This window comes from Oncorhynchus nerka, linkage group LG27 (genome assembly GCF_034236695.1).
Source record: "Oncorhynchus nerka isolate Pitt River linkage group LG27, Oner_Uvic_2.0, whole genome shotgun sequence".
Classification (NCBI taxonomy): Eukaryota; Metazoa; Chordata; class Actinopteri; order Salmoniformes; family Salmonidae; genus Oncorhynchus; species Oncorhynchus nerka.
The window spans coordinates 71,341,711-71,355,747 of NC_088422.1; the positions used below are offsets into that span (position 1 = coordinate 71,341,711).

At 43.7% G+C, this 14,037-nt stretch overlaps 1 protein-coding gene across 2 annotated transcripts in view; it reads left to right on the forward strand.

Moving 5' to 3' along the window:
* The window catches only part of LOC115112283 (DNA-binding protein RFX7-like), a 44,094-nt gene extending 31,053 nt beyond the window's left edge, over nucleotides 1-13,041 (forward strand). Inside the window, exons 4-10 of one of the 2 annotated variants that reach the window (XM_029639237.2) lie at nucleotides 551-589; nucleotides 738-863; nucleotides 1,649-1,765; nucleotides 2,899-2,983; nucleotides 3,220-3,427; nucleotides 5,020-5,318; nucleotides 5,539-13,041. In XM_029639237.2, the coding sequence (XP_029495097.1) occupies nucleotides 551-589; nucleotides 738-863; nucleotides 1,649-1,765; nucleotides 2,899-2,983; nucleotides 3,220-3,427; nucleotides 5,020-5,318; nucleotides 5,539-8,778 (4,114 nt within the window). In that variant the 3' untranslated portion in view covers nucleotides 8,779-13,041. The remainder of the gene's footprint in view (nucleotides 1-550; nucleotides 590-737; nucleotides 864-1,648; nucleotides 1,766-2,898; nucleotides 2,984-3,219; nucleotides 3,428-5,019; nucleotides 5,319-5,538) is intronic. The other variant, XM_029639238.2, reaches the window with a different exon arrangement.
* The last annotated feature ends 996 nt before the right edge of the window (nucleotides 13,042-14,037 follow it).

Genomic DNA, 14,037 nt, shown 5'->3' on the forward strand with positions numbered 1-14,037 from the left:
GTTCAAATATTATCTTTTTAATAGAAAATAATCTTTGTCATTTAAAAAAAAAAAAAATGATATTTGATATTGACTTCCCACTTGACTACCACCTGTGTGTGTGTTCTCATTGAAAGTCCTTAATAACTTATTAATAACATCTTTCCTCAACCCTTCACATTTGACCTTTTAGCAAAATATGTAGATTTGTCTTCTCTCTCTAGTGTGTGTGTGTGTGTGTAAATTCCAAATCGACACTACCCCTACTCCCTAGGAATGTGTGTCGATCTGAGATGATTGGATATGTATTAGGCCTGAGGAATACTATAATAGCTTTATTTCTGATGGGCTAAGAGGAATTTCCCCATATTGTTTGAACTTATCCAATCCTCTCACATCTCCCCAAGTGTCCAGGGGCAGTGGCTTGAAGTTATTTTAGGATCAGGTGACACACAAACGCACACACGCTGCTCATTGATGTTGTCAATATCATACAATGATCAATTCCTACTTGTTCTCCACATTTAATCCTCATCACCTCCACCCCAACACTCCACACGATGCCCATCAGGACTGAGAGAGGGTCTGCCAGTCCTGGAGAACTGTCATGGTACATAAAACCTCTCACTTACAACACGGAGACATGGGGGTGATGTGTGTTGGTTGGGTTGGAAAAATGGGGCGGGAAAGGTACATCCGACAGTCAGGTTATTTACAATACAATCACAAAAAAAAACATTTTCTCCTGCTTTCTCTAGCAGTGATCAGAGCTCAATGTCATCAAGTCGCACTCAGCAGATGCACGCGTTCAACTGGATCCGCAATCACCTAGAGGAACACCCAGAAACCTCTCTGCCCAAACAGGAGGTCTATGACGAGTACAAGTGGGTATCTGACTGAGAAAGGGGACATAGGGAAGTGTGAATCTAAGGGGACTTTGCCCAGCTCGGGTCATTTTCAAATCAATAACGCTGTTAAATACAAACAAAAATCTGTCCAGTTTTGATGTTCTGGAAAGGGACACCACACCAATTTAGAAACATATTGATAGCACTGTGTACAGGTATTTTAGGGAGGTTGGAATACCTGATAGGTTCCATTCCAGGTGGAAATAAATTGATTTATTTTTGATTTCCATGAGTACTTTACTTCTAGGAGGTTTCACAAGAACAAGGTACACATTTGTATGGCCGTTTTATTTTATGACATGAGATACATGTTATGAAAGTACATAACATTTGGCTGTTACTAAATAAATAAACCTTTACCGTACACTGCTAGCTATAAAGGGTCTACATACTGCCAGCTATAAAGGATCTACATACTGCCAGCTATAAAGGATCTACATACTGCCAGCCAAGCACCAATATAAATAGATGCAGAAAGCATGGGAAAAGATGTGCACCATGTGTTGGTAACACTAGAACGGAAAGTCTGAAATGCTATGTGACTGTTACGTAACACACAGTTTGACTTACTCATTCACTGCAATTGAAAGTACCAATAATGGTTCCGATTTCTTTGGGAACGTCTTCACCCAGATGTCACTGTTTTGATATGATTGTCTTTATTTGATATTTAACAGTTTATTTGGTTTTACTGAGATTTCCAATGTCTTGTCTGTCTGTCTGCCTCTGTCTGGTTTGTTTTGTTTGTTTGTTTGTTTCAGGAGCTATTGTGACAATCTCTGCTACCACCCATTGAGTGCGGCGGACTTTGGAAAGATCATGAAAAATGTATTTCCAAACATGAAGGCACGTCGACTTGGCATGAGAGGCAAATCAAAATATCCTTCACTGGAATGGTTTGTAGCGAACAATCTGGCCTCTGGACTCTGGTCGCAGAACATCTGTTGTGTCAGTTCATGGAGCCTCTAAATATAGAACTGAAATGAAATCAAATAAAGCGGCCTCTGCCTGGAGAGTAGTATAGTAGGACAGAGACACTTAGGGGAATCACTGTGTTCTTGACCTTCAGGAAACAATTTGTGAAATGTCTTTTCCATGAGATCACGACTCTAGACTTGGCAAAGATACAGTCTCCAATGAGATTAGCGTCCGTTAAATTAGTAAAGTGTCAAGTGACTTCGTCCTTATTTTGTTGAGGTGGAAAATAGAATAGTATAAAATACTTGCGTATGAATGCAGTTTTTATTTTCAATGCAGAGTCTTTCTGAAATAGACCTTGTTTTTATATGGTGGTTGCAATAGCAACTGAAACTCAAAAGTAAAATCAGATCATCTTGAGCTGTGGCTTGCTTAGTAAACTATATCTCCCTTTTTTAAATGAACTTTTCTTTTTCCAAATGTAATACACACTCTACAAATGTACAAGTTAATTCAAGGTCACAGTCTTGGACCTGTTTGTCTATTTTATTATTTGTTTTGTGTGAGTCATTCATAACTGTGCTATAACTCTGAGTAGCTCTTTGCCTGGTTGTGTGAGACACCTAAGTGTATGCAAGTGTTCAGCAGGGAGCACCTGCTGTCACACTCTCACACACCAGCATCTGATAAAAGTCTAGCTCTCACCACAAATCCACAGTCCCTTATTTTGGCAGTGGAGTTGGTCACAGCTCCGAAGGTTGGAGGGGGAAGAGAAGGTTCAGTGGGAGTGTGAGAGGCCTGAGGGGCTGAGGGATTAGTAGTGGAGTGACTAGTGACTGATGCTGACTGGGAGATGGCTGTCTCAGCTTCGGGTGACAAGGCTCTTCCTCAGATCTGTCTGAGTGACAGCTGACCTTCTGCCCTGAGGTATGTTTCTTACCCTATCCTGTGGGGAAATCCCAGTCTCTTATGTCTAGAATGGTCCCTGAAGCCCTGCTCTTTACAGACAAACAAGCAACACATTTTAGCAAATCCATAAATGAACTCTTAAATGTTTGACAGTTCAGTGTTTTTGACCTTAACCTCTGCTCACATACTGCTATAGTGGACTAAGGAAGAAAGCCTTTGTCCACATGCCATCTTTACCCAACCTGGAGTTACATAAAACAGGGGACGGGGTAAGTTGTCTGTCTGCCTTCCTCTCAAGGTCTTTACCTTAATTATTTATTTTCTTAAAACTATTTAAATGAGAAATGTTTGCCTAACTGTAGTCCAACCATAACATAACTTTATTTAATGTAACGTGTTAAGAAAAGGACCACATTTTGAGGCTTCATATTGAACTAAAAGTAATACAGGGATATATACGACTTTAATTCTTAACACCTGTACATGTGCCCATGTTGTGCTTCAGTGTGAGGTGCTGGAGGCCTCAGGTCAGCTGTGCAGTGCGGAGGAAGAGGTGCGCTCTGCGGCCTGTGGCCTGGTGTGTGAGTGGGCCCAGAAGGTGCTGAGCCGCCAGTTTGATGCTGTGGAGGACCTGGCTCGCTTCCTCCTCAACAGCCACTACATCGGCACCAAATCTGTGGCAGCCCTCACGGTCATGACTGGTACACCAACAGGTGACAATACAATAGTGCATTCGCAAAGTATTCAGAACCCTTGACTTTTTCTATATTTTGTCGTTACGGCCTTATTTTTAAAATGACTAAGCAAAAAACCGTTTTTTAGGTATTTTTGCAAATGTATTAAAAATGAAACTGATTTGCATATGTATTCAGACCCTTTACTTAGTTCTTTGTTGAAGCGCCTTTTGGCAGCTATTAGAGCCTTGAGTCTTCTTGGGTATGACGTTACAAGATGGCACACCTGTATTTGGGGAGTTTCTCCCCTTCTTCTCTGCAGATCTGTCAGGTTGGATGGGGAGCGTCGCTGCAAAGCTATTTTCAGGTCTCCAGAGATGTTCAATTGGGTTCAAGTCCGGGCTCTGGCCGGGCCACTCAAGGACATTCAGAGACTTGTCCCAAAGCCAGTCCCGTGTTGTCTTTTCTGTGTGCTTAGGGTCGTTGTCCTGTTGGAAGGTGAACCTTCGCCCCAGTCTGAGGTCCTGAGCGCTCTGGAGCAGGTTTTCATCAAGGATCTCTCCCAGTCCCTGCCGCTGAAAAACATCCCCCACAGCATGATTCTGCCACCACCATGCTTTACTGTAGGGATGGTGCCAAGTTTCCTCCAGGTGTGATGCTTGGCATTCAGACCAGAGAATTGTCTTTCTCATGGTCTGCGAGTCTTTAGGTGCCTTTTTGGCAAACTCCAGGAGGGATGTCATGTTCCTTTTACTGAGGAGTGACTTCTGTCTGGCCACTCTACCATAAAGGCCTGATTGTTGGAGTGCTGCAGAGATTGCTGTCCTCCTTGGAAGGTTCTCCCTTATCCACAGAGGAACTCTGGAGCTCTATCAGAGTGACCATCGGGTTCTTGGTCACCTCCCTGACCAAGGCCCTTCTCCACCGATTGCTCAGTTTGGCCTGGCGGCCAGCTCCATAATGAGTCTTGGTGATTCTAAACTGCTTCCATTTAAGAATGAGGGAGGCCACTGTGTTCTTGGGGACCTTCAATGCTGCAGACATGTTTCAGTACCCCAGATCTGCTCCTCGACACAATTGTCTCAGAGCTCTACGGACAATTCCTTGGACCTCATGGCTTGGTTTTTGCTATGACATGCACTGTCAACTGTGGGACCTTATATAGACAGGGGTCTGAATACTTATGTAAATAAGGTATCTGTTTACACATTTTTGAAAATGTATTAAAAATAACAGAAACCTGTTTTTGCTGAATACTGTCCGTATGCACTGTATGTGTTGATAGTCAAACTTCACTTTTCCTTTCACTGCCTCATGTATGGAGAACAGTGAAAGGTTTCCATCTAGTGGCAGGTTCTTCTCATTGACCTGCTATAGTGCATTTACATACCACCTCCTGTCAGTCCCTAAAAGCCATCCCATTAGTTACAGATGTTAATTCAATGTCTATTCCACATTTGGTTTAATTTCATTGAATGATGTAGAAACAACATTGATTCAACCAGTGTGTGCCCAGTCTGATAATTATGCTTCCTGCAAAATAGAAGCTGCTTTGCCTAGGAGGACCGTGACAATTTGTTTACCCAAAATATGTGTTAACCTGTTTGTCTTCCTCTGTCTCCTCCCTTTAGGAGTTAAAACGCCACTCCCATCCTCAGCATTTGCACCCACAGCTGAAGCCCACTCCTTCCAGTCCCAAGTGAAGACCCTGCCCTCTCCCTCCATCGATGCCAAGCAGCAGCTCCAGCGGAAGATCCAGAAGAAGCAGCAGGAGCAGATGCTGCACTCCCCCCTCCCCGGAGAGGCTCAGGCCAGGCGGGCTGACGGGGGCACGCCTGGGGTCGGCTCCATTACCTGTAGAAGCCCAGCCCTGCTCTCCCCACATCCCACCATTGGCATTATGGTAGCTGCAGTCCCCAGCCCCATCACGGTAAGCCTAGCTTGTATTCTACTTCTGTTTGTCTAAGCTTACTCAATATATCCCACTGTCTTTGCAGTGTTCCTGTTACACATCTATACAAGCGACAACTTTGTGTTGCCTATATCACATGCAACAGAAGCTATTCATAACTGCAGTTATGAAGGTGTTGCATACGTTTACATCTTATTAATACTTTTTTGTGTCATGTTTTGCTTTGCTGTAAATGCAGGTCCAAAGGAGCAGGCAGCTGATGTCCCCCAGTCCTGTGGGAACTTCGGAGGGCAAGATTCTGCCTGTCAACTTCCAAGTGGTGACCCAGTCAATGCAGCCTGTCAAGTGTCCCAAGACCCCTCAGAATATCCCAGCCAGCCCTGTGGGGGACCGCTCTGCCCGGCACCGGTATGCCCAGATCCTGCCTAAACCCTCAGCCACCAGCGCCATCACCCTGCGCTCGCCCCCCACCCTGCTCATCACCAACAGCCCCATCAAGACCGTGATGCAGCCCACACCCCACATCAGCTCTGTCAACGTGGTCAAGATGACTACCATATCCCTGGCTCCCAACTGCAGTACTACAACCACCCTAACCAACACCACCTTAAGGCCTGCCTCTGCTGGCATGGGCAGCACTGTAGCCCTGGAGGAGAGCAGACCCAGCCCACGGGCCAGGAGTGGGTCTGCGGCCCCCATCCTGTCCCCCTTAGCCAGGTCAGGCCGGGCCACCACCACCCCTACCATCGACATCAAGATGATGGAGGGTGAAGCCATACGTGAGGGCAGTCCGGCCCTGGGTGCTAGCAGGCTTACTATGGCTCAGGAAGCTGCAGGGGGGCAGAGGGCTGGAGGAGCTGTACCAAGGGCTGCCAGTGTGCCCATGCCTCACACTAAAGGCTCCCTGGGACTGGAGGCAATGTCTGGAACCAAATTCAACATAAAGTCCTCTTTGAGCAACAACCCTGTGGCAGCTACAGCTGGTAGCAATAATAACACCAATAACGAAAGCACTTTGTATTTGACGGTCTCCAATCAGAATACCAGCACCACTCTGTCACCCAATGGCGGCACTGTTGCCACATCACTCTTTGCCTCCAAGAGCCCCAGGAAGCGCCCAGGCATCGGCCCAGAGTTTTATCCCACGCCTGTCAAAAGGGTCTTTATCTCCCAGCAGCCTCTTGGGGGTTCCGATGGTTACAGACATGGGATTGGTGCAGGAGTGAAGAAACTCCCCAGGGCAGGAACCCCGGTCAGACCTGAAAGTGCACCAGCCATCGGTAAAGTTACTGTGAAACTGAACTCCACTGTCCCAACTCGAATCCTGTCACTCTCTGATTCCCCCATCGGAACCAGAGGCTTCCAGACTGTTGTCAAGCCACAGAACTCCGTGCAGAGAAGAGACACTCCGACCACCATGGACACTAGCTGCCTCGGCAACGTTAGTGCCCCGGCTGGTCATGCACGAATTCAGCACCAGCAGCACATGACGGGTAACATGCAATCCATGCCCAACAGCTCTGCCCTACTGGAGCAGTCTGCTGTGAGTGACCTAAGGAACACCATGTGGGTCGGGGGCCAGCTGGAGGGAGGTAAACAACAGCAGCAGCAGGCCTACGCCCAGCAGATCACAGACCACAAGCAGGCATCCACACAGGTCATGGAGCCCCTGGCCATGATGGGCCAGGCCCCAGCCTCTAGCCAGCTCTCCATGCAGACAGACATGGACTACTTCCATTTCAATGATGACGATATGACCCAGGACAGCATTGTGGAGGAGCTGGTGCAGATGGAGGAGCAGATGAAGCTCAACAGCAGTCTGCAGGCCTTCGGAGCTGATGTGACGGTGCAAGGCCATCAGTCTGTAATACAGGGCAACATGATGTCCTCCAACCAGACAGTGACCCCTTACTACCAATCAGTACACAGCAGCACCACCCCTGTCCACACCCCCACCCCAACTCTCACACCTACCTCTGAGATGATGGGAGGAGGCCAGGGCCTGACTAGGGAGAGCCCCTGCTCCCGCATGGCCCCCACCACCCCAGTGGACAGTGCCCTGGGGAGCAGCCGACACACCCCCATCGGCACTCCACACTCCAACTGCAGCGGTAGCGTGCCCCCCAGCCCTGTGGAGTGCAGGAACCCCTTTGCCTTCACTCCCATTAACTCCAGCATTACAGGCTACCACGACGGCAGCATTGTCTCCAGTAGCCCCGTAAAGCCCATGCAGAGGCCCATGGCTACTCACCCAGACAAGGCCAAACTGGAGTGGATGAACAATGGTTACAACAACAGCGGGGGGAACTCCATCAACGGCATCAGTATCCTCCCCAGCTATCAGGACCTGGTTGACGACCACTTCCGAAAGCCCCATGCCTTCGCCATCCCTGGCCAGTCCTATCAGTCTCAGACGAGGCACTACGGCCGCCTGACACCCATCTCTCCGGTGCAGCAGCAGGCAGCCAGTATGGCCAACCTGAACAAGCAGGAGGGCTTCGCTGTACCCGCCCCTCTGGACAACAAGGCCACCAGCACATCCTCAGCAGGTGGGACCTTCCGCTGTCGTAGTGTGAGCCCTGCCGTGCGACAGCGAAACCTGAGTGGCAACCAGGGCCTGCAGAACATCCCCCGAACAGTGGTGTCCCCCTTCACCTCCCCCGTGATCCCCGAGATGATCAACATCTTCGCCAACAGCCATGGGGACGTCAGCGTCAGCAGCATGGCACAGAGGAGCCAGTCTGTGCCTGTCAATGTGATGATGCAGACGGAGGTGCTGCCCATGCAGGGCCAGACCAACAGCAAAAAGATCACCAACGTGCTCCTGAGCAAGATGGACGGGGACAGTGACGATGCGGTGCGGGGCCTGGGCATCAACAACCTGCCGTCCAACTACACAGCCCGCATGAACCTCACCCAGATCTTAGAGACCACGCCCAGCTTTCCCAGCAGTGCCAACCACCAGACTCTGACTTCCAACGCTCCGAATGCGTACGAGTTTCAGAAGCCAGGTTACCTCATGAAGAACTCTAGGAACGAACAGATGAGTCTCTCAGCAGGTGACAGCCAAGCACAATCAGCTACTGGAGAAGAGCAGCATCAGCAGAGCCAGCCTATGCTGCTGGCCCAGAAACTTCAACAGCAGCAGCTAGATTTCAGCACCACTGTTAAAGACCTCTTAGCGGACGGGAGCCTTACTCCTGGCAATCGGCTCGTGAGACAGGTGTCAGAACTCAACGCTGTGGGGTCTGATTTTCGACTGACCTCTGATCTTTCCAGTAGCATCAATGACCTGAACAATTTGGACACAAACCTTCTGTTTGACCCCAATCAGCAGCAGGGACAATATGAAGACTCTACACTGGAGGAACTGAAGAATGATCCGCTGTTCCAGCAGATTTGCAGCGAGACTGCGAATTCCAATGGATTTGATTGGCTGGAAAGTAAAGACCAGCCCACAGTCGGGTTAATGGGTTAATATGGGCTCTGCTTTTATTTCATGAGGGTGAAATAGTTTTTAAAAAATCATCTTTGTAATTATTCACATTGACATTGTATAGCACACTGCAACACTCTGGAAACAATGACTTTTGTCCAGTCTAAGTGCCAGGCTGAACATAAATGATCACTCTTACAAATATGCTGGTTTTCTCTCACAGCTCATCGCTGGTGCTGACTCATCCATTTCTCCCTCTTTAGACAAGTCATTCAAGAGCATTTAAATCAAGACCGTAGTAGAACAAGTATTTTTACATTTTCAGGAGATATGAAGAGATCTCTTAAAGATTACAAACATCTATCATTTTGGTTAATATTTTTGTTCAGGAGCTCTTGACTAAAACAAGAGGTTTGGCAAGTAATTGGTACCTTTTCCTCCCTCTGTAAATTATTTAACTTCCATTGAGATAGTCTATATTCAGATCTATCAGACAAATCATTTGGAACTGCTTTAGAAGCATACTGTTAAATGGGGTGTATGTTCACCTAATATGTCCCTGTCCATCTCAATGAAGAGTTGAGATACCGAGACTATTGTACATGACCTTGAGTGGGCATTTGCAGTAGCATGCAGTGGTACTAATGTTTCTCATTGTTTCAAGTCTTCTTAATGATTGCAGGTGCTTCCAGGTGCAAGACAAATCAATGGTTTTAAAAAATCCCCCATAATCTGTCAATAAAAATGATCATTGGTCTACTTAAAAACCCATGTTTTATATATTTCCACACTAAGGTTGGAATAATACTGTGAAAATTAAATATTGCCCTTTTGAATATTGCCCTTTTAGTGTAGGAGCTGTTTGAAAAGACCGCCTGAAACTTCAGCCTGTTTTAGTGAGATTTTTGGCCTGCATGGTGACATCACCAGGCAGTAAATTTAGTTAATAGACCAATAAGAAAGAGTTACAAACCTTCTGCCAATAACAGCTAGCTTTTAGGTTTCCCCTCCCCACTCAGTCCTAGCAAAATTCTTGCTTGAGAATTTGTTCTTTGCCAAGAAGCTATTTTTGTTACTTTTTGACCATTGTTTTCAATTAAATCACAGTAAGGTACTTAAAGAAAGGATTTGATATTGAGATAAAAATGGCTGCTTTGGACCTTTTAACGTACATTGTTTGCAATGATCTTGAAGGCAAACTAGTTCCATTCTCTCAGAATTGGTATTTTTACAAGTAGGAAAAAGGCAGCTGTTTGAAAAGGAATCTGTGTGACTACAGAATATTATTCAAACTATAGATTTAAAGGTCAAGATATACTGTCTGTATACTAAACTTGTCAGAAGATGTCTGATGTCTGTTTTGCTGACACGTTATGCAAACTTGACAAACAAGATATTGCCCACTCAAATTCCAGTGTGCATGGTACAAAAAATATAGCCTAGGAAATCGAAATTTGAATTTGATTGATGTATGGCTTTTCACCTTTTCAAATTTCCTCATGTCCCAGTAGTTAATGCACTTTGAGTACAGCGAAACTGAGAGCAGGTAGCTGAAGAACAACAAATGTTATCTGTTAATGTTGTCGTTTTTTTAGGCTTGCTTCACACACATTTTGCCCTGCTGACGTTCTTACTGTAGTTGAGCTCCCCAGTGTCAAAAGGAAAGGATTGGTTTGTTTGGAATAGTATGGGTTTATGATACTTAAAACAATCATAATAGAGACCTGTAATGGGGATAGCTTGCACTTTAGTGGCTGCAGAACTAAAGGGGATGGACTTTAAGATGGAGCTCAAAAGACAGTTAAATCTTGTATTTAAAACATATAATGCAGAAGATGACCTTTTTCACCTATATCGAGTTTTTTAAGACTTGTGTAGGGCACTGGTGGGGATTGTTTTATTTACCTTTGTGACTATTTAGCAGGTATCATCTTAATTAACAGAAATATATTGATTTAAGGAAGTGGAGGAATATATGAATAGGAATTTAACCTTATGACACCCCTATACCAAAGTATATTGACTGGAGATGACCCTGCCCTGTTTCAGTCATGTATCTATTTGGGGAAAAATTACTTTCCTGGTTCTGATTTATTTTTAAACTATGCATTTTTTACTTATCAAAGCGGCTGCTACTGTCAAAGTAGGTTACTGCAGGTTTATGTAAATGTCTGTCATTTTCCCCTTCTCTTTTTATTTGTTTCATGTGTGTTACATACATTCAGTAAAACATGTGATGGATATGAAGTAATTTAGATTAAATTCAATTAGTTTTCCTTCTATGGTAAATTCAAACATATTATGCCATTGGATATTCAAAGTCCTTCCTATAAAAAAGGCACTAAAGTGCATAATATACTGTCATACATTGAAAGCTATTCCCCTTACATTAGTCTAGATCCAGTAGAAAATACAATATTATGGAATACTGTAATACAGAATTACATAAACATTTGTATAAATTGTCATTTTCTTCCCCTTGAATAATGTTCTTGTTGAGTTCATTAATGCACTGCATTTTATTCGAACAGTGAAGGGACGTGTTTCACCTGGAGTCAAAAAAGGCATTTCTTGGTAAAGTACGGGTCATCTATTACAGGTTTAAATAGCTTATAGTATAGTGAAGAACAGTGTGTGAATAAGGCATGCAACTCATAAAGGGAATAGCTAATTGGTCAGATCCTGTGGTTTTTATGAGCTTTTAATCTTCTGAGCCTTATATCCATACCAAAGAAAAACGAATTAGTGACAGAAAAAAAGCATTAAATAGGATTAATTCTTTTTTAGATGAACCCACAAAATTCCCAGCATTTGCCTGTTTGCCTGACATCTGTCAAATACCTTTATATGGCCATTTTGAATTGTCCTTATTTCAGGTAGGATGGTTGAAAATAAATAATTTGAGGAAATTTTGAAACTGGCAACTGATCTGTAGCACTGGAAAACATGCTGAAAACCACACTACTGTTCTGGTTTATAAAAACCAATGTAGCAGGACAATATTGGGGTTAATTCAGTTGGCTGTTGTAAGTGTTCCTCTCATTTTGAACCCCACAGTTTGTACATATGAAAGCTCTGACACTGTATTGTTATAACTTAAACTGGTTCTGTGCACCTGCACCCTCTGAAATGCTATATTGGTGATTTTAGATCAGGAGCCAGCTAAACTGTGCTTGTGTGTTTGGCTGCTGGTGCCCTTTCTTGTACAGATAATGCTGTTTTTTTCTAAACTTTTTTTTATTTTTTTGCTTCCTGAGATTTATATTGGTTGGCTTTTTACAGAAGATGTCTGCTTCGAGTGAGAAAATAGCATGGGTATTTAAAAAAAGTATTATATATTAGCAGGTTGCATAGCTATCTTTCTCTGACAGATTTTGTGCCCAGAACATTGCAATGGACATCGGAATGTCATGGTTAAAATTTCCACCAGCTTTGAAGGTTCATGTTATTGCACTAAACATTTAATGAACCCAGGCTTTGGCACCTATTTTAAGGACAAATGCATAAATTGAAGCTCCCCAAATATTTTTTTAAAGAGCTTAACTACGTGAAAAAATTATATACAGAAGTGTCAATTAAAAAAATGAACGCTAATTGTCTTGTGTAGCAATGTACGTTAATCTCAATGAGATACTTTTTTTTTTTACTTCATTCTCATACATGAGAATATGAAACTCAATTTAAAGAAACATTTTAACAAATATTCTCAAATAAATCTTTCACATTGTTAAATGATATGTGTGCATGTTTGTAGAATTCTATTGTACAAAGTATTTGTAACCACTTTGCTGTAATTCAGGATTGGTCCTGTCAATCTGAACAGAAAGGTATAGCGACTCACAAGTTACTTGCATTGTTTGATGTTTACTAATTCAGAGTAATATTTGTTCTGTATGTTCAGGTTTTGAATCTGTTCTTTTTATTTAGATGTTTTTACTTTTTTTTATGTAACTCTGTGAAATAGTTTTTTCTTTCAGAAACCATTGAAAATGAGCACTGATGTTTGTACTTAAACGAAGACTAATCCTGTCTGTTCTTCTTTAAGTGCACAGGGGCAGCTGAGTCCTGTGCTGTACCTTTCACAGACCTGGTATAAAGTCCCTTTAACCCTCTTCTTCATCTAGATCTATAGGAATACCCTATGCCGTCTTGTTGTTGTCTAGTGTACAGCAGACCGTACAGTAATTTGATAAAGTTGCTATAGCATTTCAGCAAAGTTTCCTTTTTTAATTGAAAGTGCTCACTGATGTTGAGATTTTTTTTAAAGGGTTTTAAAAACCAATAAACTTTTTTTAAATACTTGGATATCTTGGTTTCAATTGTTGTTTTTCCACCCTCTACATGCATTGACATTCCCTACACTCAGCTAGAGTCTTCTGGTTTGGTCCCACAAAGGTTTCATCCCCAGAGCTGACTAAAGTGAATATTCAAATAAATAGGTATTTACATTACTGTTAATCCCACTTTTGGTATTCAGTGTCCTTTTCCTCACCATAGTTTATGTTATTCAATATGAAGCTAAAAACATATGCCGTGCCAAATGCCACTTTCCATAGATCCTATATCTATTCTAGTCGATTAAGTCACATGAGTGGAAGACTGGTTTGAACTGATCTTCTTGAATCCTGTTCCATAGGGGTTATAGAAAATGTTACAGTACCACAACATGAAAAGAACCCCCAATTATGTTTTTTGTACGTTTTAGCATTTTAGATGTAAATGTGGTGGTGATGTTCCAGAGAGTGGCTAATCTGTAAACAGCCTGATGCAGCTCATAAGAAAATAATGCACATTTGGCATCACGAGCACCATCTGTCTTATAGATTTCAAGCCTCTGCTGATAAGTTGGCTTGTAGAAGAGCTGGAAAAAATGTCTGCTTCTAGTTTTTGTGAACTGTTTATCGCCCCTATGCTAATTCGTGTACACGACAGACTGACCTGGGGCACAAAACTAGGATAACTAGGATGTGTGTGTGTAGATTAAACATGAACGGGCCAAAACGGACATGGCAGCAGGTCAAAATCAAATACAAGAACATTCTGCAGAATGGTATGGTCCCTGACTAATATTTAACAAAGCACAAGCATATATTGTACCCAGAAGGTGCCTGCTCACACATTGTCTGTACTGTTTTAGCAGTGAAAAAGAATACCCACAGACAAGGCACGGGTGGTGGGTCACCAAAGGCTGACCTTACCCCAGCAGAGGACATGGCCTTGGAGCTAAATAAAGGCAGGCCCGTCTTAGAGGGGATCCCTGGGGGGAAAGAGACGAGCATAGGTTCCTCCCAAGATGCCACC